Raw genomic sequence first — 26,762 nt, forward strand, 5'->3', positions numbered from 1 at the left:
CGATGAGACTCTTAAGGCCTCATGACCAAACTTTAAATCCTAAAACAGATGGAGAGACGGATTTATCCACAAATCTGCCTTCTCCAGGGCTGGACAGGGTGGCAGTGTGGAAGCTACAGCTCTTTCAGGAAGAGGGGAGGTGCTACATGGTGCTACCCAGGTTTCCTGAGGAAGAGAGGAGGACCCCAGAGTGTCTTGATTTGGGCTTGTTAGAGCTCCCTTATTTTCTACCATCAACAACTGTTCTATTTCCTCCTTCAAAGAAAAATGAGACTGAAGCCCCTGCGAGGGGGCCAGCAGCTGGGCTTCCTGGGGTCTCAGGACTTCTGAGCCCCCTGACCCCTGACTCACTGGTTTGTGCCCAGATTCCTCCCTGGCTTCGTTGCCCTTCCTTGGAGGCACAATCTGAGACTTTACTGTGGTTTGTTTATCCAAAAAATTCTCCTCCTTATGAGATTCGTGACACACAAAGTGTGGAGCTTTGTCTACACCAGACGCTTTACAGAGTAAGAAGCCTCTGAGTCGCTCCTCTTTCCCTGCTGTGTGAGCCACTGGCTCCTTGGGCTGTAGCACCCTCCTGATGAGGAGGCCCTGTGCATTCACCCTGTACTCCTTTGCAGCCCTCTCTCTGCGCTGCTTCTGGAAGTCCTGGAGTTGGAGGAGCTCCTTGGGCAGCTCCATACATGCAGGCTAGGAAAGCAAACAAGCACAAAGCACAGGGTTACAAAGTCAGAACTGCACATAGTCCCTAAAATCCCTTAGAAGAATAGGCAAAAAATAGTTTATTCAAATGTGCTCCTGTGGTGCCCTCTAGTGTTGTCAATATAATTATTTTAAAATTTTTATTGTACTTTTGTTGTTGTTGCTGTTGTTTTGTTTTGTTTTCCTAGACAGGGTTTCTCTGTGTAGCCTTGGCTGTCCTAGACGCACTTTGTAGACCAGGCTGGCCTCAAACTCACAGAGATCCGCCTGCCTCTGCCTCCTGAGTGCTGGGATTAAAGGCATGCGCCACCACCGCCTGGCGACTGTACTGCTTTTAAGTAATTAACACATTTAAATATTCAGGAAAATTAAATATTTATGTGTATGTGTGGGCACATGCGTGTGTATGTGTAAATATAGAAAATGTGAGTTTCCAAGCCTGGCTTCATTTGCCTTAGAAGGTTTACCCTGTGAAAAGGTGCACATGTGATCTGAATGTGTGGTAACTGAGATCCCACCCAGGCTTTGCACAAGGTAGATAAGTATTCTACCACTGACCTACATCCCAAGTTCTAAATCACATGTCAATTCCCTCTCCAAGTATGAATTCTTGCAACTTTCTAAAATTATTCTGCGCAAAGGTAACATAGTTTTACATATTTTTCAGTATCTTTTTTAGGGGGGAGGGTCTCATCATGTAGCTCAAAATAGTATTAGACTTCTCATGTAGCCCCTGCTTGCCTGGGACTCACGTGCCCTGGCCTCAGCTTGATGAGGACTAGAAATGCTGGTAGGCACCACTTTAGTACAGTCACGTATTTTGAGGGAGGTTGTTGCTGTTTGTTTTATGACAGGGTCTCACGTAATGCAGGCTGGCATAGCATTCACTAGAGTCCCAGATGACCTGGAACTTCTGATCTTCCTGTGTGCTGGGATTATAGGTGTAGGCCACCATGCCCAGTTTATGTGGTTGTAGGGATCAAATCCATGGCTTTATATGTACTAGGCAAGAACTCTACATAATGAGTTAAGGCTCAGCTCTACTATTTTATTATTTATAACATAAACATCTGTCTTGAAGCCTGTCCCATACTAGCACTTCTAAAGGCTATATGTGCATACCACAGCTTACTTTACTGAGCCCTAATGAACCCTCTTCGTTACAGAAATACTGGAGTAAGGAGTGTGTTAAGGACTGGGAAGACGGCTCGGTGGTTAAGAAAGTGCTTGTTATGAGTGCATGACGACCTGAGGCTGGGTCTCTAGCTCCACAGAAGAGCCAGGTGTGTGCTTGTAACCACAGTGCTGGATATGCAGAGACAGGCAGGTCCTGGGGTGCTTGATGGCCAGCAGGTCTAGCTGAGTGGGTGAGTTTCAGGTTTAGCAAGAGACCCCAATTAAAAAAACAACTTAGGGAGGGTGGGTGAGAGAGCTCAGTGGTAAGTGTGCTTGCTATCAGGCCCGATGATCTCACCCCTGGGTTTGATCCTTGGCACCCACATGGTGGAAGGAGAAAACCAACTCCTGAAAGCTGTCCCCAACCCACACTCACACATGCAGCACACAGGCAGAATACATGAATGAATAAATAAATAACTCTAAGTAAAAATTTTAAAAGCAACGTGGAGCTGGAGAGACGGCTCAGAGGTTAAGAGCACTGTCTGTTCCTCCAAAGGAGGAATTGCTATCAATTCCCAGCAACCACATGGTGGCTCACAACTATCTCTAATGTGATATGATGTCCTCTTCTGGCCTGCAGGAGTACATGCAGTCAGAGCACTGTATATATAATAAATAAATAAATATTAAAAGATAAAAAACTTTAAAAATAAAAAAGGAAAGTAAAGAGCAGTAAAAGAAAAAATACATGATGATCTCTGGCCTTCAGAATCTCAAGCACAGGCTAGCACTCCACACATGGTGACAAACACCACACAGGCACACGCACTCACACGTGCACCCCCCAACACATACCCCAACATGGTGTGGCACATGCTTGTAATCCAAGCACTGAAGAGGTGGAGGCATGGGCTGGAGAGATGGTTCAGAGGTTAAGAGCACTGTTTGGTCTTCCAGGTCCTGAGTTCAATTCCCAGCCACCACATGGTGGCTCATAATCATCTGTAATGTGATTGGATGCCCTCTTCTGGTGTGCATTATCATATACATTAAATAAATAAATATTTTTAAAAAAAGAGGTGGGGGCGGGAAGACCAGGAGTTCATCTGTAGATATATAGTAATTTCAAGGTCAATCTCAGATCTATAAGACTTTGTCTCAAAAATAAAACAACGAACTGGAGAAAAGGCTCACTGGTTGAGAGCACTGGTTCCTCTTCTGGGGGACCCAGGGTTTGGTTCCCAGCATCCCCATGCCGGCCCATATAATCTATAACTCGAGTTTCTGGAGGATTCTGATGCCCTCTGCTGGCCTCCATCCATACCACAAACATGGTGTATACACACACACACACATACAAATAAATAATAATTTGTTTTAAGGCAAAAAGAGGCAGGTTTGGGTCGTAACTTAGTTGGCATTCTACTTACTGAGCATGAATGAAGCCCTGAGTTTGACATGTAACATTACAGAGACAGGGCATGGTGGCACATGCCTGTATCTCAGCACTAGACAGGCTAGCAGGGGCAGAAGGGTCAGGAACTCAAGATCAGTCGCTGTTGGGGAAAAAAAAAAACAGTATTCACTACTCAGTCAGACCTTTTTTTCTTTCTTTCTTTCTTTTTTTTGGGGGGGGGTGTTCAAGACAGGGTTTCTCTGTGTATCCTTGGCTGTCCTGGCCTCACTTTGTAGACCAGGCTGGCCTTGAGCTCACAGAGATCCTCCTGCCTCTGCCTCCCAAGTTCTGGGATTAAAGGGGTGCACCACCATGCCCGGCTCAGACCTTTTCTTAAAACAAAAGTTTAGAAAGTTCTATGCATGTAGTTTATTGGTAGAGTTTACTGAGAATGTACCTGTGCTTCATCTCCAGCATGGCAAACACACCTACACACACAAGTGTCCCCATGCCAGCAGTGGAGTATCACTGTATTGGATGTGAGGAAAAGGGAGAGAACACAGAACACACCCACAGGAAGCTGCACCTACCTCTGCGCCTGCAAGCCGGTCTGCAGAACCTTCTCGGTAGGTGTTCAGGTACCCATCCACCAGTGTGGTTAAGTCTGACATCACCTCATCCAAGAGTACCAATCGAAGTGGAAGCAAGTAGGTTGTTTCCAGGGCCAAGATTTTCAATAAAGAGGGTGGGAGGGGTCTTGTCAACCATACTTCTGGATTTTCCTAGAGACATGAAAACAATTTGTTTTGTTTTTCTGTTTTACAAGACAAGGTTTCTCTGTCTAGCCTCGGCTGTCTTGGACTCCCTCTGTAGGCCAGGCTGGCCTCGAACTCACAGAGATCCACCTGCCTCTGCCTCCCTGAGTGCTGGGATTAAAGGTGTGCACTACCATGCCTGGCTCAGCAAGACAATATTTAATTAATATTAAGTAAAATTTAGCCGGGCAGCGGTGGCACATGCCTTTATTCCCAGTACTCAGGAGGCTGCCTGGCCTACAGAGCAAGTTCCTGGATAGCCAGGGCCACACAAAGAAACCCTTAAAAACACAAAAACAATTTAAACTACTTCCACTTTCTTCTAATGCTTTCTATTTTCACAGAATCAGTAACCTTCTGAGTAGGTATATAGCTCCCACCCCACATACAGGGTCTGTGAGTCAGAGAAAAGTAGAGTTGGGAGGGAGGCTGATAAATCAGGATTTCTCATGCCAAGTTGGAGCTTGCCTACTAGATCTAGGACCTTAGGTTTCATTGCCAATACCACAAAACCCCACAAGCTGCAGGGAGGGCTAAGGGTATAGCTTAGTGGTAGAGCATCTGCCTACCATAAACAAAGTCCTAAGTTCAATTCCCAGCAGCACTGAAGGAAAAAACACTGGAACGAGTGGACTTTAGCGCATGAACAACTGCAAGTAACCACAGCCTGGCATGCCCGGGAACTATGTACTAAAGAAAAGTGATGCTGCTTTGGGAAAGGCGACCAAGGCGACTCCAACGCTATAGCTAGAGTGCTTTTTCATTTATAACCAACAAAGCTGGACGCTGGCTCTGTCCACTTGAAACCAGACTGACCCTTGCTGGCACAGCTAAGACTCTGGCAAAGCTTAGGCTTGTACGGCAGCTATCACCTCTCTATCCAACAGGCTAACAGTCCTGTGCAGAGCACACTGTAAACTTAAAGATCTATCTTTCAATGCTTACCTGAACACATTTTTGCCTCTCTTCTAAAAAGGAGAGGTACTTAGGGGCAACTTTAAGGTGTCGGATTAAACACTCCTGCAGAGTACTGATACAGTTAGGGAGAAAGCCACCTGTTTCCATGGAAAACTGAAGGACATCGGCTACCTGAGGTAAGAAGCAGAAAGCAATCACAACAAGAAAAGATAACTAAGCAATATACAGAAAAGATCTCACAGCAGAGGTGTTCTGAGACTCATCTGCAAGAGCTGGGACGTAGCTATCCTGGTACTGTGCTACCCAGCACGGCCTAGGCCTCCACTTCGGCAAAAGCTAGGTTTCCTGTGCAAGCCATTAATCCCAGTACTTAGGAGGCAGAGGCAAGAGGACCATCATCTAAGACCTGGGTAATGTGAGGCCAGCCTGGACTACATGAGAGAAAGACAGAAACAGACAGACAGACAGAGACAATAAAGACGAAGAGTTTTTATTTTTGGTTTTGGTTTTTCGAGACAAGATTTCTCTGTGTAGCATTGGCTGTCCTAATACTCACTCTGTAGACCAGGTTGGCCTTGAATTCACAGAGATCCTCCTGCCTCTGCCTGATCTACAGAGTGTGTCCAGGACAGCCAAGACTACACAAAGAAACCCTGTCTCAAAAAACCAAACTAGTAGTAGTAATAATAATAACAACAACAATAATAATAACAATAACAACAACAACTAACATTAAGCAATAACACAACTCTGTATTGTCTATTTTCTTTTCTTTCTGTTTATTACACCTTGGTACCTTTAAAGAATGAAAAAACAAAGAAAGGGGAGTTGGGTATGGTGGTGCACACCTTTAATCCCAGCACTTGGTAGGCAGAGACAGGCTCATCTCTGTGAGTTGGAGGCCAGCCTGGTCTGCAAAGAGAGTTCCAGGACAGCCAGGGCTACACAGAGACACCCTGTCTTGAAACACCAAAAAAAAATAATAACAAAATAATAATAATAATAATAATAATAATAATAATAATAATAATAATGAAAAAGAAAGAAAAAACAAAGAATTTTCTATCTTTTTCTTCAGAATATAAAAGCCAAGTTTATTAAATATGTAAATGGAAGCAGAAGGCAGGACAGAGGCAGCAGAGCTGGCGGCTCAAGAATTGTTTATCACTTAACAGCCACTCTGGCAATATTTTGGTAAGGACATGAATAAAATTAAGAACTGCTATGCAGGGCCAGGGAGATGGCTCAGTGAGTAAAGCACATGCCATTTATGCTCGAGGAGCTGAGTCGGATCCACAGGAGGGAAGCCACGGCCGCACTGTAATCCCAGTACTCCTAGGGCAAGCTAGAAGGCAGAGGCCAGGCAGCCAGCCTGCTGTATTCAGTGATGAACAGCAAGAGGCTGTTAAAAAGTAGAAGAAAAGGACCCATGGCCAAGGCTGTGCCCTGACCTCCACGTGTGCACTTGGCATCTTTGTTCCTGCACCTGTACACACCATATGAACACACATAAAAATATATGAGAGTTTTTTTAACTTGCAAAAATTTTATCTGCCGCAGACTAAACTATCCTTCCATCTATCTATGTCTATGCTGGGTGTAGTGGAGCTTGCTAGTAATCCGTGTGTGTGTGTGTGTGTGTGTGTGCTTTTCCAGACAGGGTTTCTCTGCGTGGCCCTGGATGTCCTGAACTCACTCTGTAGACCAGGCTGGCCTCAAACTCACAGAGATCCACCTGCCTCTGCCTCCTGAGTGCTGGAATAGAAGGTGTGCTCCACTAGCACCTCGTTTTGTTTTTGGACAGGGTCTCACATGTAGTCCTGGCTGGCCCGGAACTGCCAAGTGCTGGGATCACGTGCATCCTAATATGATGTGATGCAGCATCGTATCCAACCACATTGGCTGCGACTAAAGGTGTGTGTGCTACCACTGACTTTTCTTATTTTTAATTTTTAATAGATGGCCCTAGTTTTATTTCATGAGTATGAAAGAGGGCACTAGATACTCTGGAACTGGAATTATGGACAGCTGTAAGGCACAATGTGGTTGCTAGGAACCAAACTCATGTCCTTTCCAGAGACGCAAGTGCTCTTAACCATGGAGCCACCTCTCATATATTTTTACATATACACATAAAAGCATGCCATGAGCATGCACATGGTTATATGGCAGCTATGTGTGCAAATGAAGACCAGAAGAGGACATTGGGAGTCATCCTCTGTCGCTCTCCGCCTGTTCTTTTGAGGCAGAGTCTCTCTCTGGACCTTGGGCTTGCATTTTCTCGCTAGGCTGGGGGTCAGCAAGCCTCAGTGATCTTGCTGTGTCTGCTTCTCTCAGGGCCGGGGCCATAGGCATTCACAGGGACACTCAGCTTGTTATGTGGGTGCTGGGATCTGACCTCCAATCCTTATCATTACACAGCAAACATTTTTACCTGCTGAATTATTTAACCAGCCATGCACCCCCCCTTTTTTTTTAAATTTTTGAGACAGGGATTTATGTGGTCTAGGCCTTGAATTCATTCTGTTAGCTGAGACTGGCCTTGACATTCTGAACTCCCCTGTTTTCTCACTACAGAATGACACACCTTGAGGAGGGAGTATGAGCCACAAACCAATGAATGTAACTGGCTACTAGTTATTGAAAACTGCAGTGGAGCCAGGAGGTGAAAAATTAGTAGTTGAGATCTTTGGCTACATACAGAGTTTGAGGTTAGAGCGGCCTGAGCCCATGTGTGGTATTTGAACAGGAATGGCTCCCATAGACTCATGAGTTTCAATGCTTGACCCATAGGGAGTGGCACTATTAGAGATGCAGACCAGCTGTAGTGTGGCCTTATTGGAGGAGTGTGACACTGTGGGGGCAGGCTTTGAGGTCTTCTTTGTTCAAGCTGTGCCCAGTATGCAGTCTTCTTCAGCTTGGGATCAAGATGTAGACCTCTCAGCTCCGTCTCCAGCACCATGTCTGCCTGCGTGCCACCATGATTCCTGCTATGATGATAGTGGACTACACCTGTGAAACTCTAAGCCAGTCGTCCCCATTTAAATATTTTCCTTTATAACAACTGCCTTGGTCATAGTGTCTCTTCACAGAATAGAATCCTAACTAAATCTGGGTGTGGCAGCACACATGGTTAATCCCAACACTTAGGGAGGTAGAGGCAGATGGATCTTTGTGAGTTTGAGGCCAGCCTGGTCAATAAAATGATCCAGGAAAGCCAAGGCTACACAAAGAAACCAAAACAACCTCGGTAACCAAAAAAACCCAATAAGATAAACCCCTAACTAATATTGTAACCTGTTTAAAACAGTAGCTCCTCTGTTAACACCTGCTTTTGTCTTTAGCATAACAGAAGCCATGTTGTTTTTAAGTCTCCATTTTGATTATAAGGTAAAATTAATTTCAGGGTCCCAGGCTCTACCTGCCTTGGAGCTTGAATAACCTTTATCTACCAATACTTATTGAATGTTCTGTTTGAATTAAGTTCCCAAGCATATATCCTAGCCTATCAGCTTAAAATGTTTTGTCTAGCTACCTGGATACGATGCATTTGGAAGAAAATCGATTCTTCTTGTGTTTAGCTAGTCAAAATGATGTAATGCTGCTCTCTTCTTGCTTCCCACCTGTTACCTGGTTACTGGTTTTTTGTTTGTTTGTTTTATAAAAGACCTGCCTTAGAAGCAAACCAGTGTCACAGTTAGGCTCCTGAGTCCTTTCCGTGGCCCTGGTTGCAATCAGCCTTGTCTTGTGGTGTGTTTCCACTCAATAAACCATCAACATCTCACTGAGATTGGTGTTCCAGTGGTTTGTGTGGCAACTTAAGAGTTGTACTACAACTCTAAATACCCTGTTTTTGTTTTTGTTTTTGTTTTGAGACAGGGTTTCTCTGTGTGGCGTTGGCTGTCCTGGACTCGCTTTGTAGAGCAGGCTGGCCTTGAACTCACAAAGATCCTCCTGCCTCTGCCTCCTGAGTGCTGGAATTAAAGGTGTGTGGCACCACCTGTTTTGGTGGATATCTGCAAGTTTGAGGTCAGACTAGGCTACGGAGCAAGTTTCCAGACTTACACAGAGAAACCCTGCCAAAGTTATTTTGTTTTTTAATTTTTAAAAATTTTTTATTATTAATTTATTCTTGTTACATCTCAATGGTTATCCCATCCCTTGTGTCCTCCCATTCTTCCCTCCCTCCCCTTTTCCCCTTATTCCCCTTCCCTATGACTGTTCCTGAGGGGGGATTACCTCCCCCTGTATACCCAGCTATTCCACTCCTTGGAATATACCCAGAAGATGCTCCAGCACACAACAAGAAAATTTACTCAACCATGTTCATAGCAGCCTTATTCATAATAGCCAGATCACGGAAACAGCCTAAGTGTCCCTCAGTAGAAGAGTGGATAAAGAAACTGTGGTACATTTACACTATGGAATACTACTCAGCTATTAAAAGCAAGGAATTCCCGAAATTTGTGGATAAATGGATTGGGCTAGAAATTATCATAATGAGTGAGTTAACCCAGAAGCAGAAAGAATCAAATGGTATATACTCACTTATATCTGCATACTAGCCCAAGGGGCATGTCCCACGAAAGCCTTCACTTACCAGGAAACTGGGACAGAGGGGAGGACATCCTATTGGGACTCTAGATGAGAGAAGCATGGGAGAATGGCAAAGTGCCAAAGTTATTTTTAAAGCAAGGGAGCAGTGACCCCTTAAAGGAATCTTGCTGGCACCTTGACTCATACTCAGGAAAGGTGACGTGAGCCTTCTCATCTTTAGAACTATGAGGGAATAATTTAAGGCTGTCATTCTAAATTGCAATCACTTATAGCAACGATGTTTGCCTGATACAAAAGGCCATGAGTTCACGCCACAGCAAAGAAAAAAATATTTATGCTGATGGCTTCACGGGAACAATGAAGGCTCCTCTGGGAGTAAGCGCGCCACAAAGCAGTGTCAACAGTGTACCCTGAAAGACTGTAAAAGAAGGGCCAAATGAGTGGTAAGCCTAAGAAAGGACACAATGTTTGTAAGTAGATACCTAAAGAGTAAAAACAAGCCACATATTTAAATGAGAAATTCAACTGTTAGGAATTGATCCTCAAAAATAATAATCAATCCCCATAATCAAAGGGGAAAAAAGACCAAGGAGAGGGAGGGAAGGAAAGAAGAAGAAGGTGGGAAGGGTGGGGGTGGGGACACCACACGGGGACCAGTGGGGTTAGTGCTTTCATGATCAAATCAGAAACCAGATGAGTTTTATGAGCAGGGATAGGCAAGGTACTTCTCTTTCTTTAAGGTCCCTTTCAGGAGTCAAGTTACTTCTTTTTTAATTTTTAAAAATTTATTTATTTATTGTATATGAGTGCTTTATCTGCAGAAGAGGATATCAGATCACATTATAGATGGTTGAGCCACCATGTGGTTGTTGGGAATTGAACTCAGGACCCCTGAAAGAGCAGGCGGCACTCTTAACCATTGAGCCATTTCTCCAGCCCTCATCAAGTTACTTTGAGCCATATAGATTTTCTTCATTTTTAAGAAATAATTTATTTATTGTAGAGGAATTTTAATTCAGAACATGGCTGCTTTGGCAAGAGATCACATCCAAAGAACTTTAAAGTTTGTATGATCCGATTGGCATACAGACCCACCTTTAATCCCAAGAGACAGGGGCAAGCAGATCTCTGAGTGTAAGGCCAGCCTGGTATAGAGCAAATTTCAGGTAAAGAAAGCTCAGGTCCAGGCCTGGACTCAGTACTCAGGAGACAGATCTCTGAGTTCTAGTCAGTTCTGTTCAGGCAGTTCAGTTGAGTCGGTGAGCTGAGAGACAGTGCAGTGGAGTTGAGTTTGTGGCTGTTCATGGAATTTAGAGGTGTTTTACCAGGAGAGTTTTACAGAGAGAGGCTGTAGAGACAAGAAGCAAGACACAGGTGAAGACAGATGGGCCAGAGAATGAGAAGGAGCCAGAAGATCAGAACATATTGCCAAAGTTAATACGAGGCCAAGCAGAACAAAAAGTCAGAAGCTGAGAGAACCAGACTGACTCAGTCTCTTGGAGTGGAGTTTGAGTCAGAACTGCTGAGTTGAAACAGCCATCCAGAGTTCAGAAAGAACTAGAAAGGGTGAACTTATTCTGTAGTAAGTCTCAGAGGCTGAAAGCATTCTAGGCCTAGATTAGACTGTATGGAGGCTCGAAGCTTCTAGACCTAGGCCTAAGTTAGCAGATGGAGGCAGAAGCCTCCTGACAACAATAGCCTCAGGCAAATAAAAGTTACTTTTACAATTACTTGTTTTATGTGTGTGTTTGCCTGCATACACTTATGTGTACCACATGTATTCCTGGTGCCTGAAGAGGTCGAAGAGGGCATCAGTTTCCCTGCAACCAGAGATTCTAATGGGTTTGTGGGTGCTGAGAACAAGACTCGGGTCCTCTGCAAGAGCAACAAGTGCTCCTAACCACTAAGCCTTCTTTCTAGCTCCATAGTAGGTTTTTAAAGGGGTATAACAGCCTGAACAACCTACACCCCTGAGGTAAACACATAATGAAGGAGAGATGTGTTTAATTTATGTCATATGAAGTCAAAATTCTTAAGTTTCTGAACATCCTGGCACCCCTACCTTCCTTGCTAACTTTACAGTTCTAGAGCAAAGAAGTGTAAGACCTTCTTCTAACTGATCCTAAGAAACTTTCCTATGAAGTTTTAAAAAAATATTTTATTTAGTTTTAATCTATGTGCATTGGTGTGAAAGTGTCAGATCTTGGAGTTACAGACAGTTGTGAGCTGTCATATGGGTGCTGGGAATTGAACCCTTTGGAAGAGCAGGCAGTGCTCTTAACCACTGAGCCATCTCTCCAGCCCCTCCTATGAAGTTCTTATAGCTCAGCAAGTGTCCTCACGGATTATACACACAATTCATGTGAGAAATGGGCAGGAGTGGGGCACCAAGAAAAATAGGCTCAAGCTCTCCTTTTAGGGTCTTCCTCAGTAGCCCTGGATGGTGTAGAGTGCTTTATGTGGACTAGGCTGGCCTTGAACTCACGAGATGCACCTGCCTCTGCTTCTAGAACACTGGGAGTAAAGACATGCACCATCCTTGGCACAATCATTTCTCAGATAGGGAATCTGTTTATTTTTTTATTTTATTATTATTAATTTTTGGTTTGGTTTTTCAAGACAGGGTTTCTCTATGTAGCGTTGGCTTTCCTGAACTTGTTTTGTAGACCAGGCTGGTTTCCATCTCACAGAGATCTGTGCCTCCCTGAGTGCTGGGATTACAGGCGTGCACCACCACGCCTTGCTAGGGAATCTTTTCTACAAGGAGCCATATGTGCTGTTTTGACTCCAACATTACCCTTCATACCTGTGTGTCAAAGACATTGTTTAGCATGATTCCGTACTGATAAGACAGGCAGTCAGAAAGCCAGCGGCAGTCGTGGATAACCTACGGAGTCAGAGGAGGAGACTGAGTAGGGCACGCCCATTAATCTCATTACTACAGGAATCGGTGGCTACGCTCACTTTTTTTTTCTTTTGGAGACAGGGTCTCTCTGTGTAGCCTTGGCTCTCCTGGACTCACTTTGTAGACCAGGCTGGCCTCGAACTCACAGCAATCCGCCTCCACCTCCCGAGTGCTGGGATTAAAGGTGTGTGCCACCACGCCCAGCTATACTCACTTTTAAGATCCTCTTGTCTTCTAAGATCATCTGAAGTCCATTGTTGAAAGCTCGACTTCCCAGAAGGAAAATATCAAACAAGTAGACTCGGCTGTTTGTGGCCACCTACAACAGACAATACCACAGGATAAGGAAAGACCAGAGGCAGGGATCTGAAGACCAAAAGCAAAGGACACAGATGAAAGTGGTGAGCAACCTCACTGCTAAACTGGCAGCAGACACTCAAAGGATACTTAGGGAAACAACTTTAAATTCATTAGAAGTTTAAAAAAAAAAGAAAGACACAGTGGGGCTTAGGGCGTGGCTCTATGGTGGAGTGCTTGCTTAATATGGGTGAAGCCTTGACTATGTCATTTGATATTGATACTAAATACAATTAAAGATACAATTACTAGGGGCTGGGCCTGGTGGTGCTCACCTTTAATCCCAGCACTCGGGAGGCAGAGGCAGGAGGATCGCTGTGAGTTCAAGGCCAGCCTGGTCTACAAAAGGAGTCCAGGACAGCCAAGGCAACACAGAAAAACCTGTCTTGAAAAACAAAACAAAACAAACAAACAAACAAACAAACAAAAGAGATACAATTACTAGGATTTTTAGAAGGAAAAAAAAAAAACAGGTAAACTTGCTATGTCATTCAGGACACCTTGGTGGGTACTTTTTTTTTTTAAGATATAGTAAATATAGCCCCTGTGGTGGCAGTAGTGGCACATGCCTTTAATCCCAGCACTTGGGAGGGAGAGGCAGGCAGATCTCTGTGAGTTTGGGGCCAGCCTAGTCTACAAAGCAAGTCCAGGACAGCCAAGGCTACATAGAGAAACCCTGTCTCGAAAAACAAAAACAAACAACAACAACAAAAAAACCAAAAAACAACAACAAAAGATACAGTAGCCATGATAAATACATGTATTCATTTCTATCATGTATGATATTTATTATTTCTTTAATTTACTCTGTCAATTTTTATTTTTATTTTATTTTTTTATTTAATTTTAATTTATATGTGTTGGTATGAGGGTGTCAGATTTTGGAGTTACAGACAGTTGTGAGCTGCCATGTGGGTGCTGGAAATTGAACCTGGGTCCTTTGGAAGAGCAGGCAGTGCTCTTAACCGCTGAGCCATCTCTCCAGCCCCAATTTTTATTTTTCAAGACAGGGTTTCTCTTTGTAGCCTTGATGTCCTGGACTCACTTGGTAGACCAGGGAGCCTCGATCTCACAGAGACATGCCTGCCTCTGCCTCCCAAGAGTTTTTTTTTTTTTGTCTGTCAAATTTTTTTACATGTATACAATATATCTTGATCTTATTTACCCCCTACTCCTCACCTCCAACTCCCCTCAGGACCCTGTCACATTTTCCCCACAACCTCATGTCTGCCTTTATTTATTTATTTATTTATTTATTTATTTATTTATTTATTTATTGGATTTTCAAGACAGGGTTTCTCTGTGTAACAGCCCTGGCTGTCCTGGACTCACTTTGTAGACCAGGTTGGCCTTGAACTCACAGAGATCCACCAGCCTCTGCTTCCGGAGTGCTGGAATTAAAGGCATGTGCCATCACACCTGGCTCTTAATTTTTTTTTAACCCACTGAATCCAATTAATGCAGCACGTACAACCTTCCAGGGGTAAGCTTTGGGAACCCCACCCCTGAACAGCAAAGATTTTTCATGCATGCGCGTATGCACATGTATCTGTTCATATGTGTGCATGTACATCAAGCAGAGAGAACAACCTTGGGTATTGTTTCTCAGGCACGGTCCACCTTATTTTACATTACACTTATTTATTTTGTGTGGGCATGGGTATGTAGACACAGCAGACATGTGGTCAGGGGGTGACGTGCAGGAGTTAGGTCTCTTCTACCACATGAACTTGGGGTTCAAACTCAGTGTGGCAGTCTTGGTAGGAAGCAATCTTGCTGGCCTAGACTCACTTTATTTATTTATTTATTTTTGGTTTTTTGAGACAGGGTTTCTCAGTGCAGCCTTGGCTGTCCTGGTCACTCTATAGACCAGGCTAGCCTCACAAAAACTCTACCTCCAACTCCCAAGTACTGGGATCAAAGGCCTGAGCCACTACACACACACACACACACACACACACACACACACACACACACACACTCCATCAGGATGGGCAGGGAGTAATAAAGGCATATTTTTTTAGATTTATTTATTCTTATGTATAAAATGCAGGCCAAAAGAGGGCATGAGATCTCATTATAGATGGTTATAAGCCACCATGTGGTTACTGGGAATTAAACTCTGGACCTCTAGAAGAGCAGTCAGTGTCCTTAACCTCTGAGCCTTCTCTCCAGCCCCTGCTGGCCAACAAATCCCAGGAACTTCCTGTTTCTGCCTCTCCAGTGCTGGGACTGCAAGCAAGCACATGCTACCATCTTGCCTTTTGAAAGCTTTGAGTTCTAGCTTTAGAATTCAGGTCCTAATAACTCAACTATTGCCCCAGCCCTTAAACACAAAAAGCAGGTATGCCAGCAAGGCATGGTGGGGCACACCTTTAATCCCAGCACTCATGGAGGTAGGGGGATCTCTGTGAGTTCCAGGCCAGCCTGGTCTACAAAGTGAGTTCAGGACAGCCAGGGTTACACAGAGGAAACCCCGTCTCAAGAAACAAACAAACAAACCAAAACAAAAGATATGTCTTTATTATTCCCTACCCCTCCCGTTGGGGACCATATATATGTGTGTGTATGTATATATGTATATATGTGTGTGTATATATATATGTACACCTGCATGCAGGCTGAAGAGGGCACCAGATATCATTATAGATGGTTATGAGCCACCATGTGGTTGCTGGTAATTGAATTTAGGACCTTTCAAAGAACAGCCAGTGTTCTTTTTTTTTCTTTTTTCTTTGGTTTTTTAAAATATATATATATTTATTTATTTATTTATTATGTATAGTGCTCTGCCTACATGTACACCTGCAGACCAGAAGAAGGCATCAGATCACATTACAGATGGTTGTGAGCCACCATGTGGTTGCTGGGAATTGAACTCAGGACCTTTGGAAGAGCAGCCAGGGCTCTTAACCTTTGAGCCATCTTTCCAGTGCCTCTTTAGCTTTTTTTAAAGACAGTGTTTCTCTGTGCAACCACTCTGGCTGTCCTGGACTTTCTTTGTAGACCAGGCTAGCCTTGAACTCACAGAGATCGGCCTGCCTCTGCCTCCTAAGTGCTAGGATTAAAGGTCTGGGCCACCACGCCCGACTTAGCCAGTGTTCTTAACCTCTAAGCCATCTCTCCAGTGCCCCAGAACAGTTCTTAAGTGGCAGAAAAAAAAGATTACTAAAATATATATATAATAGATGGGTGGTGGTGGTGTACACTTTTAATCCCAGCACTTGGGAGGCAAAGGCAGTCTTATCTCTGTAAATTCAAGGTCAGCCTGGTCTACAGAGTGAGTTCTAGGACAACATATACGTGTGTGTGTGTGTGTCTATGTGTGTATACACATATTATATGTACACATACACATGTATGTATGTACACACACACACACACATACTCTCACCCCGCCCCCACACACATTGAACACTTGGGAAGTGGACATAGAAGGAACAGGGTGGGGTGGGGTTTCAAAGGCTAGCAGATACACAAGTGAGTTCAAGGCTAGTGAATGTTACATCATGCCAGAAACAAAACCAAAGAAAGCATTTGTTTTAAAAATTTTTTACCTGAAGCCAACAGAGTTTCCCATGGCGACATACGTTAGCTCCTTCTGCTGCCACACTCAGGACACTCTGCTTCTTGATGTGGAGCATCTGTGAAGAATGGGAGCACCCCTGTAATCCCAGCACTCGGGAGGCAGAGGCAGGTGGATCGCTGTGAGTTCGAGGCCAGCCTGGTCTACAAAGTGAGTCTAGGACAGCCAAGACTACACAGAGACATTCTGTTTCAAACAACAAACAAAAAAACAAAAGAAAGGGAAGAGGTTTGGGAGAACAGATGTCTTTCATGATATTTTGATGCTAACAACCATACTGACAAGTCAGAAACATAGTGTTTGGGAGGTGGGTTGAGAAGAGCCACGGGTTGCAGTACAGACATGGCCAAATCCCAGAACCGCACCATGCATAAACAGTTCTGCAAATTGCACAGAAATGACATCAAGAAATCCCAGTCACAAAGACATGAATCTCTTTAGGGAGTTGACTCCCAAGTTCCTGAGGAACATGCGCTTTGCCAAGAAGCACAACAGGAAAGGTCTGAAGATGCAGGCAAACAACGCAAAGGCAATGAGTGCGTGTGCAGAGGCCATTAAGACCCTTGTGAAGCCTAAGGCCATTAAGCCCAAGATGCCAAAGGGCCCCAGCCGCAAACTCAGCCGGCTTGCTCTCATCGCTCATCCCAAGCTTGGGAAGAAGATTCAAAGCTACATGGCCAATGGTCGTAGGCTCTGCCAACCAAGGCAGAGGCCACAGCTCCAGCTAAGGCCCAGGCTCCAGCCCCAGTTCAGGCTCCCAAAGGTGCCCAGGCCCCTGTGAAGGCCCCAGAGAAAAGGCTTCTGCTACACTGGGCGTGATGCACTCGCCTTTAATCTCAGCACCCGGGAGGCAGAGGTAGGCGGATCATTGTGAGTTCAAGGCCAGCCTGGTCTACAAAGCGAGTCTAGGACAGCCAGGGCTGTTACACAGAGAAACCCTGTCTTGAAAAACAACAACCAAGAAGAGACTTGATATCCTATGAGCATATACGGGGGAGGAGGTCCCCCTCAGTCACAGTCATAGGGGAGGGGAGTAAGGGGAAAATGGGAGGGAGGGAGGAATGGGAGGATACAAGGGAGGGGATAACAATTGAGATGTAATATGAATAAATTAATAAAATATATTTAAAAAAAAAGAAAAACAACAAAAAGACTTTCTATAGGATTAACTCATGTCCGAGCAGTCTTCTCTGGTGAATGCCCCACAACAGCACCCTTTTCTGGACTCCACATACAATATGGGGATGTGATGCACAAACATACATGTAAGCAAAATATCCATACACATAGATAGAATATTTTAAAAACTAAAAACAATAAAACTACCAAAATATTGTTAATAGGAAAAACATCAAAGATCTTAGAATCAACTTGTGAGACACGGGCAGAAAACCTATTCCGACCACACGGGAAGTGATTGACCATACTCACTGCAGCACCAAACTTCTGCTGGAACTGATCAATGACCGTGTATGTCACCTCCTCGTCCTCTACAAGAGAAGGGTGAATTTGAGCGTCTCTCTCTTCCTCCTGCTAATTTTAGACATCCTCCTATCACCTGTTCAGTCCTCACACAGCGAACATGGTGAGTACCGGTTACTATCCTGTTTATCAATGGAATAAACCAGAGTCCCACCAGGGGAATCTTACAAATGGAATCGTCCCCTCATTCCTGTCGTGGTCCAGTACTGATTGTCTCTTCCTAGGTTTACATGCTAAATACCTTGAGGAATTTTTGTACAGATTAATTAATTAATTAGGTTTTTTTTTTTTTAAACCTGAGACAGGTTCTCTGTGGCTGTCCTGGAGCTCTCTGAGGATCCGGTTATCCTGGAACTCTACCTGCCTCTGCCTCCCGAGTGCTGAGATTAAAGGTGTGGGCCACAACTGCCTGACCCTGCCTTTTCTTGGGGGGAGACAGGGTCTCATATACCCCTCAGTGTCCTCCAACTTGCCATGTAGCCATGGCTATCCTTGAACTCTTGATCTTCCTGCTCCTCTCAGTGATGGGATTCCAGGTGCTGCAGCACCACACAGATGTCCTGTATCACAGCTCAATGAGGGCAGCGCGCCAGTCCCAGCACACAGAATGCACTCGCATGCCATCTAAACATGTAACTTATAATTCTGATCTTAATTCACAATTGTTATTGTGAGCCACAGTAAGAATAGTCTGGCATATTCAGAGTTGCACTTCTCACCTGATGGGCAGTACTTGAGGTCACTGAGCAGAGAGCTGGTTGGCACCTCTGGTGCAGGTGGAGCAGGCTCATATATATTTAGGTCTTCGTTTTTCATGTTCTCCATTCCGGCTCTTTCTGTATTTAAGCCATCCCTACAAAAAAGCCATATTCAGGTGAGCTTGCCCTTTGTTACTGATGCCACGTGCAGACCTCCCCACTCGGCAACATTCCCGGCTGGAGGGACCATGGAGGGACAGCCACACTGGCCCATCGGAGAAGTAAGCAGCTCGTGGATTAGAGTCAAGTCTCTCTCCTCTAAAGTGCACGCTTGGAAAACCTCACAGTGCAGAGGGCTGTCTCACAGTACCTCACAGCGGACGCCTCTTCTCCTGACGCACCTTCTGCTTCCTCCGTTAGTTCTACTGAAAAACAACCAAAAGATTTTCAAGTTTCCAGCTGGAAAGCCATCAGCCACTCCACCCACACACCGTGCGCAATGGCATACTGTAAACGGGGACGGAAAGTGAACGACTACTCACAGAGCCCTTTACTGGCCAGTAACAAATAGAGAAACTAGGGTCTGAAACCTACAGAATCCCAGCATGGTGTTCACAGGTTCCTGGTCACGTAGCAGGATCAGGAGCTTCTCGCTGCTTGGTTCCTTCCTCTTTTAGCTCCATGGTTCCTATGCGTCATTTGCACTGGTTCTATGGTTTTTATTTATATTTTAATTATTTGTTTGTTTTTCAAAACATGGTTTCTCTTATAATCCTGGCTGTCCTGGACTTATTTTGTAGACCAGGCTAGCCTCAAATTCACAGAGATACACCTGCCTCTGCCTCCTGAGTGCTGGGATTTATTTATTTATTTATTTATTTAATATTTGGCTTTTTGAGACAGGGTTTCTCTGTGCAGCCTTGGCTGTCCTGAACTAACTTTGTAGACCAAGCTGGCCTTGAACTCACAGTAATCCGCCAACCTCTACCTCCTGAATGCTGGGAGTAAAGGCATGCGCCACCACACCCGACCTTATTTATTATTTTTAAGACAGGGTCTCACCATATACATCTGGCTGGCTTGAGACGCAAAGATCTGCCTGCCTCTACTCTGTTTCCCATGTGCTGGGATTAAAAGCATATAACTGTGTGTGTGTGTGTGTGTGTGTGTGTGTGTGTGTGTGTGTGTGTAGGGTATGCTTGTGTGTGGTGACGTGCATGCACGTGTGTGCAAAGAGGCACATGTTCACAAACATGCCAGAGGGGATGGCTATCTGGCCTCTTACGATTATGACTCTGCTTTAATCCTGAGACAGTATCTCTCACTGAACCTGGAGTTGGGCTTTCTCTGGCCCCCAAAAAGCTGGAGTTACAGGTCTGCAAAGCACCCCTAAAAGGTCTTCAGGATCCTACAAGCAAGCCATCCTTCCTCCAGCCCCCTACAGACTTCATCTATCGTTATCTCAGTCCTCATGCGCTCCAGCCACAGACACGTTGCTGATATGCTTACGTTTATGTTTTGATGCCACAGAAAGATAATAAAAGGCAGAGAAGAAATCCTGAAAGAACTGTGAAAGAAATATTTCAAAGAGATTTTTGAAACCAACCTTTTGTTGTTGATATTGTTTTGGTCTCCCCCACCCCCTTTTTTCTTTTTCTTTCTTTCTTTCTTTTTGTTTTTTGGTTTTTTTTGTTGTTGTTGTTGTTTTTGAGACAGGGTTTCTCTGTGTAACAGCCTTGGCTGTCCTGGAACTCATTCCGTAGATCAGGCTGGCCTCAAACTTACAGAGCTCCACCTACCTCTGTTTCCCCAGTGCTGGGATTAATACTCATTCACTACACCTTTTGGCTTTGTTTCTGTTTTCTTTTTTTTTTGTTGTTGTTGTTTTTTGAGACAGGGTTTCTCCGTGTAGCCTTGGCTGTCCTGGGACTCACTCTGTAGACTAGGTTAGCCTCAGACTCAGAGATCCACTTGCTTCTACTTTCCAAGTGCTGGGATTAAAGGAGTGTGCCACCACTGCCTGACTGACTGAAAGCAATGCTTTTTTTTTTTTTTTAAACAGGGTTTCTCTAGGGCAGGGATTATAAATACAACTACCTCAGCCTTGTTTTTACATATGTCTAAGAATCGAACTCATGTTCTCATTTTTGCAAGGTGCACATCTTATGGACTGTACTACCTCCCTAGCCCTCACATGCCATCTTTAAAAGTCCATAAACAGGAGCTGGAGAGATGGCTCAGCGGTTAAGAGCAGTGGCTGCTCTTCCTGAGGATCTGGGTTCAGCTCCCAGTACCCACATGACAGTTCTCAACTGTCTATGACTCCAGTCCCAAGGGATTCAACCCCTTCTTCTGGCCTCCTGGGGCACTGCACACTTAGGCACACAGATGTAATATGTAGGAAAAACATCCATACACATACAATTTTTAAAAAAAAATAAAGTTGGGCCGGGTGGTGGTGGTGCACGCCTTTAATCCCAGCACTTGGGAGGCAGAGGCAGGCGGATCTCTTGGAGGCCAGCCTGGTCTACAGAGGGAGTTCCAGGACAGCCACAGCTGTTATACAGAGAAACCTTGTCTGGAAAAACAAAAAAATTAAAGTTAAAATAAATGGAAGATCATAAATACAAGCTGGGACTATGGCATATAACTTTAGTCCCAGCCCTCAGGAAGCAGAGGCGGGAAGAGTTCTATGTGTTGGGGATAGCCAAATCTACACACCAAAGTCCTATACATCAAGGCTATGACCCTGTCTCAAAAAAAAAAAAGTTCATAGATACAGTACTGAGGACAAGACACATGCTATCAGATACCTGAGTGAGGCAGAGAAGGGAGCTTCCTAAGGTAGACTCTCATTAGCACTCCGGGAACACAGAACTTACCATTCAAAATCTCATGCCCAAAAAACATTTTCACACCTGGGGCACTCCGGCCTGTCTGTATGTTCTTCACTGCGATAGAAAAGAGCTCATCTGATTAACAACACATGATATTTTCCCCAAGCTGCAAGAAGCTGTTAAGGCTTTTAAAATTACTGAAATAGGAATTTTATAAAAATTTTCTTTCCATAGAAATGTATCGTCAGTTAAATTACAAAGCTGCGCTATACTCTGTAACTGAGTAATACAGAGTAGACCTCAGGATGTTTTAGAAGAAAACAAAAATCTTTTAAAAAGCCAGGTGTGGTGGCCCAGGCCTTTAAACTCAGGACTTGGGAGGCAGAGTCAGGCAGATCTCTTGAGTTCAAGGCCCACCTGATCTACAAGTTACAGGTCAGCCAAGGCTATATAATTAGACCCTCCAAAAAGGGAGAAAAAAAGGAAAATTTTAAAAAATCCCCGGTTGCTGGGATTAGAGCCATGTTGTCACTACACCTGGCCAGGGTGGCGTTGCAGTTTGAACCCCAAACTCTGTGTGCCATGCAAGTGCTGTAACAACTGAGCGACATCCCCGGCCCTGGCTAGGGTTTTTCATACATGTTCCCATGCATACCAGGCTAGCTTCAAAAATATTATGCAGTGGGCAGTGGCCCTGAACTCATAACTTCTGGACTTCTTAAAGATTTATTTATTTCTTATTATGTATACAGTACTCTGTCTGCATGTACACCTGCATGCCAGAAGAGGGCACCATATCACACTATAGATGGTTGTGAGCCACCGTATGGTTGCTGGGAATGAACTCAGGACCTTTGGAAGAGCAGTCAGTTCTTCAACCTCTGAGCCATCTCTCCAGCCCCCAAAAACAATTTCAATAACAAGATTAATTTTAATATTCATATAAATAAAAATTAACAGAAGTCTTCTAATTTTTAAGCCTATCTATTGAAAATTACCACTATCAGGACTAGAGAGATTTAAGAGCACTGAATGTACTTCCAGAAGTCCAGGGTTTGATTCTCAGCACCCATATAACAACTCAAAACCATCTGTAAATCCAGCTCCAGGGGATCCTATGTCCTCTTCCGGCCTCTGTGGGAACTAGGCATGCTCATGGCCCATACCATCTTTTGTAGAAAAAACACCCACACAGGTTACATCACTAATTAATTAATAAAAAAGAAAATACACAAGTGAGAACCAGCCAACCAGTAGCCATGTTGCTCTGTGAGAGAAGAGTGGTCTAATAGTCTTCTCACGCCTTTCTTTCTTTTTTGCTTTTTGTTTTTGTTTGTTTTGGGACAGGGTTTCTCTGTGTAGCCCTGGCTGTCCTGGACTCACTTTGTAGACCAAGCTGGCCTCGAACTCACAGAGATCCGCCTGCCCCTGCCTCCCGAGTGCTGGGGTTACAGGCCTGAGTCACAGTGCCTGCCTCATGCCTTTCTCAAAATAGGAACATCACCCATCAGGCGTGGTGGCGCACGCCTTTAATGCCAGCACTTGGGAGGCAGAGGCAGGGGGATCGCTGTGAGTTAGAGGCCAGCCTGGTCTACAAAGCAGTTGAGGACAGCCAAGGCTACATAGAGAAATCCTGTTTAAAAAAAAAAAAAAGCAACAGCAGTATTTTTCTGGCCTCGGCTGCTGCCCACGATGCCACAATCATCACCTACGCTCAGCCACGAATCTCTTACAGAGGCAGAGAACCATGACAAACAGAATCGAACCGTTTTTCAGGACAACAATCTTGTTAGGATCCACATGCTGGAGCACGCCCTCAAAGACACCGGACACCAGAGTGAGCTTCACTCTTCTCCATAAAATCTGGTTGAGGAAATGGTAGTCGCTGCTGGGATCCATGCTTTCTGACTCCAAAAGCAGCCTTCAAAGAATCTTCCTTAAGCATCCAAACACTTGAAAATTAACAGAGAGACCACTATTTTGATAAGATGATTTCTGACCTAGGCATGGTGGTGTACACCTTTAACCCCAGAACACAGAAGGGAATCTCTGTAAATCCCATAGCACTGTCTATACAGCAAGTTTCAGGCCAGCCAGGAAAACATCTCTCAAAACCAAAAAGACCCTCTGTGTGTAGCCTTGGCTGTCCTGGAGCTCGCTTTGTAGCCTGCCTATGCTTCCTGAGTGCTTGGATCATAGGACTGCTGCCCAGCTTACAGTTCTCCAAATTCCTAAAGCATCGGTTCTCAGTTCTCAACCTGTGGGTCCCTTTCACAGGGGTCACATATCAGATAGCCAGTATATCATATGTTCACCTTACAATTCATAAAAGTAGAAAAATTGCAGTGATGAAGTAGCCACAAAAATAATTTTATAATTGGGGGCGGGGGGTGGTTCCACCACAACATGAGGAACTATCACAGTCACAGCACTAGGAAGGCTGAGAAGCACTGCCCTAGCAAAGAAGGACAGTCTGGTTTTGTTAAGTTAGCCTTGACTGTCCTGGACTAGCTTTGTAGACCAGGCTGGCCTTGAAATTCTGATTTATTTGTTTGTTTGCTTTTCGTTTTCCGAGACAGAGTTTCTCTGTGTAGCAGAGCCCTGACTGTACTGGACCTGCTTTGTAGACCAGGCTGGCCTAAACTCTCAGAGATCTGCCTGTATCTGCCTTCCAAGTGCTGGGACTCAAGGTGTGTGCTACCACACTTGGCCTTGTTTTATTCATTTTTATTTTCTGTGTACAGGTATTTTGCCTCCATGTATGTCTATGCATCGCATTGGTTTAGTGCCTAAGGAAGCCAGAAGACAAAACCAGATTCCCCTGAACCTGGAGTTATGGGTGGTGAAAGCTGTGACGTGGCCGCTGGGAACTAAAGCTGTGTCTTCTGCAAAAGCGTAAGTGTTCTTAGGCACTACTCTGTCTCTGCAGCCCCACAGCTGTAATCCATATGTTAGAAACTCAAAGTTCTAGGGCTGTCTATGGTCAAAATAAGATCAGCTTTTTTTTTCCTTTAGGTTTTTTGAGACAGGGTTTCTCTGTGTAGCCCTGACTGTCCTGTACTTCCTTTGTAGATCAGGCTGGCCTTGAACTCAAGAGGTCCGCCTGCCTCTGCCTCCTGAGTGCTGGGATTAAAGGCGCGCGGCCACCACTGCCTCCCCACACAAACACCATTTTTAAAGGTTAAAACAAATTAGAGGAAAAGAAAACCCCACATAGCAAAGGAATTTTTGTTACTTTTTCTTTGTTTGTAGACAGGGTCTCCCTGAGTAGCCCTGGCTGGCCTGGAATGCCCTATCTAGATCACGCTGGTCTTGAACTTGCGAAGATACAACCTCTGCCTCTGCTTCCTCAGTGCTTTGAGTATAGACATCAGCCACCAGTCCTGACACAAAGGCTAATACAGCCATTAGGAAGGAAAAAGTGCTCCGGATGAGGGCTGAGGAGATGACTCAGCCATTAAAGGTGGCTATGCGTCCGACATTAAGATTTCCATACTACACTTACTTAATGGGCTTCTTAAACTGGCATATCCAAAATGCTACCATCAGCATAATATGGTATGATCACATTACCATGATCTCAAATGGGGTAAGCTAAGACAGGTTAATTAGGAAAACAACCAAGTCAGGCTGGAAAGTTAGTGGGCAGGGAGCCTAGCGCAATCTGAGCTGCAATGGCCTAAGTAACTTTGACTCTAGTAGCCTAAGGTGATCTGAGAAAGATGCTGAGATACTTTGGTACTAAGTAATAGTGATAAGAATTTCTCCTATCTCTCAAGCTGGCTCTAAACAGAAGGGTGAATGGGGCAAGATAGACGATGCTACAGGAAAACTACTGCAGTGTTTAACTTTTTCGTTAGAGTAAACAAAAATGCCAAGAATAACGCACACCTGGTTTTAATCCCAGCCCTCGGGAGGCAGAGGCAGGTGGATCATTGTTAAATTAGAGGCCAGCCTGATCTACATAGTGAGTTCCAGGACAATCAGGGCTACCCAGAAAACCTGTCTCAATCCCACCCACTGAAGAGGCTGAGACCACCCGTGGCTTTTCTAGGAAACAAGAAGAAAAAGCATTTCCCCACCTCTAGAAATGTTTTATGGGCTCAGGCTGGCCTCAAACTCGCTATGCTGCAGCATAAACCCTTAGTTCTCCATCTCCTCCTCCTGAATTACAAGTACGGTATCCATGAGTGCCCCCCCCCAAAAAAAAACCCCTCTTTTAAACAGGATTTCCTGATACTGCCTAGGCTGGGCACAACTCGGAATGTTTTTGATTTCACCTAATAAATGCTGGCTCTCAGCTTTAAAATCCTAATTCTTTTTCTTGTTTTGTTTTTGTTTCTGTTTTTCAAGGCAGGTTTCTCTGTGTAGCAATGGTTGTCTTGGACTCAATTTGTAGAAACCCTATTTATTTACTTAGTATTTTTGGTTTTTCGAGACAGGTTTCTCTGTGTAGCCTTGGCTGTCCTGGACTCGCTTTGTAGACCAGGCTGGCCTCGAACTCACAGCGATCCACCTGCCTCTCCCTCCCAAGTGTTGGGATTAAAGGCGTGTGCCACCACCGCCCGGCAAAACCCTGATTTTTAAAACAAAATAAATTTCAAATAAATAAACGACTGTCCCCGCTCGAAGTATTCACACTCTTTCACCTTTAGGGTCCTCTGTCCCCACAGCAAAGAAGTTTGGAAAATCGGACCTTAATTTCAGTCAAATGGTGAGTTCCATGTTAAAAGAAAGAAATCTGGGAGCTATCCTGGCACAGTCTTGACTGACAGAAAGTTCACAGTGCCAGCCAGGGGACCCATTTACCTCTTTCTGGAGCCGGCTCCCAGCGCCCCCTGCGGCCGGGGTAGAGAGCGCAGGAAAGATGCAGCCAATAGGCGTGCGAACCCTAGCCTGCTCCAAGCGCCCGCAGCGGCCGGGAGGGGGAAGAGCGCAGCCAATAGGCATGCGGCCCTAAGGCGGCTCCCAACACCCAGTCTCGTGGCCAGGGGAGGGAGGGAGGGTGGGAGAGGAAGGACGGGGGGTGTGGGGGGGGATAGGAAAAAGGAGGAAGAGAAACAGTGAGAGAGAGGAAGGAGAGGAACGAAAGCGAGCAGGCCGGCAGGAACGACTCCACGTGACTCCCAGCTGCACTTCTCTAGGGTTTCCCCACTCGCTTTTGTCCGTTTTGTTTCTCTCAGCTCCTGTCACCTGTAGGATGGGATTCTAGGTGTTTTGAGTCCGGTGAGAATGCCTGCCGGCTACCCGGCGGGTCTGTCTCTGACTTGTCGGGGAACGACAGATCGGCGGCGCTGCCCTTTTAAACTGCAGTCGCTAGCGCCACAGCGGCATCGCCCTCTTAAGGCCGGCGGCGGCCGTCGTCCCGGGGGCGGGGTCCGTCTCCCTTT

The 26,762-nt window shown here is 45.0% G+C and overlaps 1 protein-coding gene across 1 annotated transcript; it reads right to left on the reverse strand.

The window, feature by feature from the left end:
• Positions 1-35: 35 nt before the first annotated feature.
• Exd1 (exonuclease 3'-5' domain containing 1) lies at positions 36-26,711 on the reverse strand. The gene is made up of 12 exons (XM_051144434.1): positions 26,566-26,711; positions 23,139-23,324; positions 21,418-21,486; positions 18,906-18,960; positions 18,557-18,690; positions 17,787-17,845; positions 16,327-16,413; positions 12,627-12,731; positions 12,314-12,394; positions 4,978-5,121; positions 3,808-3,999; positions 36-690 (listed from the first exon to the last, which is right to left on the reverse strand). The coding sequence occupies exons 2-12, from the start codon at positions 23,269-23,271 to the stop codon at positions 40-42; spliced, it is 1,710 nt and encodes a 569-aa protein (XP_051000391.1). The 5' UTR covers positions 23,272-23,324; positions 26,566-26,711; the 3' UTR covers positions 36-39.
• Between the last annotated feature and the right edge of the window lie 51 nt (positions 26,712-26,762).

The sequence above is a fragment of the Acomys russatus genome, chromosome 4, assembly GCF_903995435.1.
Source record: "Acomys russatus chromosome 4, mAcoRus1.1, whole genome shotgun sequence".
NCBI lineage: Eukaryota > Metazoa > Chordata > Mammalia > Rodentia > Muridae > Acomys > Acomys russatus.

What these genes read in the sequence shown, in the direction of transcription:
- Exd1 (XM_051144434.1), bottom strand. Translation starts at nt 23,271, where the DNA reads ATGGATCCCAGCAGCGACTACCATTTCCTCAACCAGATTTTATGGAGA. An exon ending in GAAGAGGCGTCCGCTGTGAG is followed by an intron (nt 18,691 to 18,905) that starts GTACTGTGAGAC and finishes GCTTTTTTGTAG; the next exon opens with GGATGGCTTAAATACAGAAA. An exon ending in ACAATGTCTTTGACACACAG is followed by an intron (nt 5,122 to 12,313) that starts GTATGAAGGGTA and finishes TTCTTACCTCAG; the next exon opens with GTAGCCGATGTCCTTCAGTT.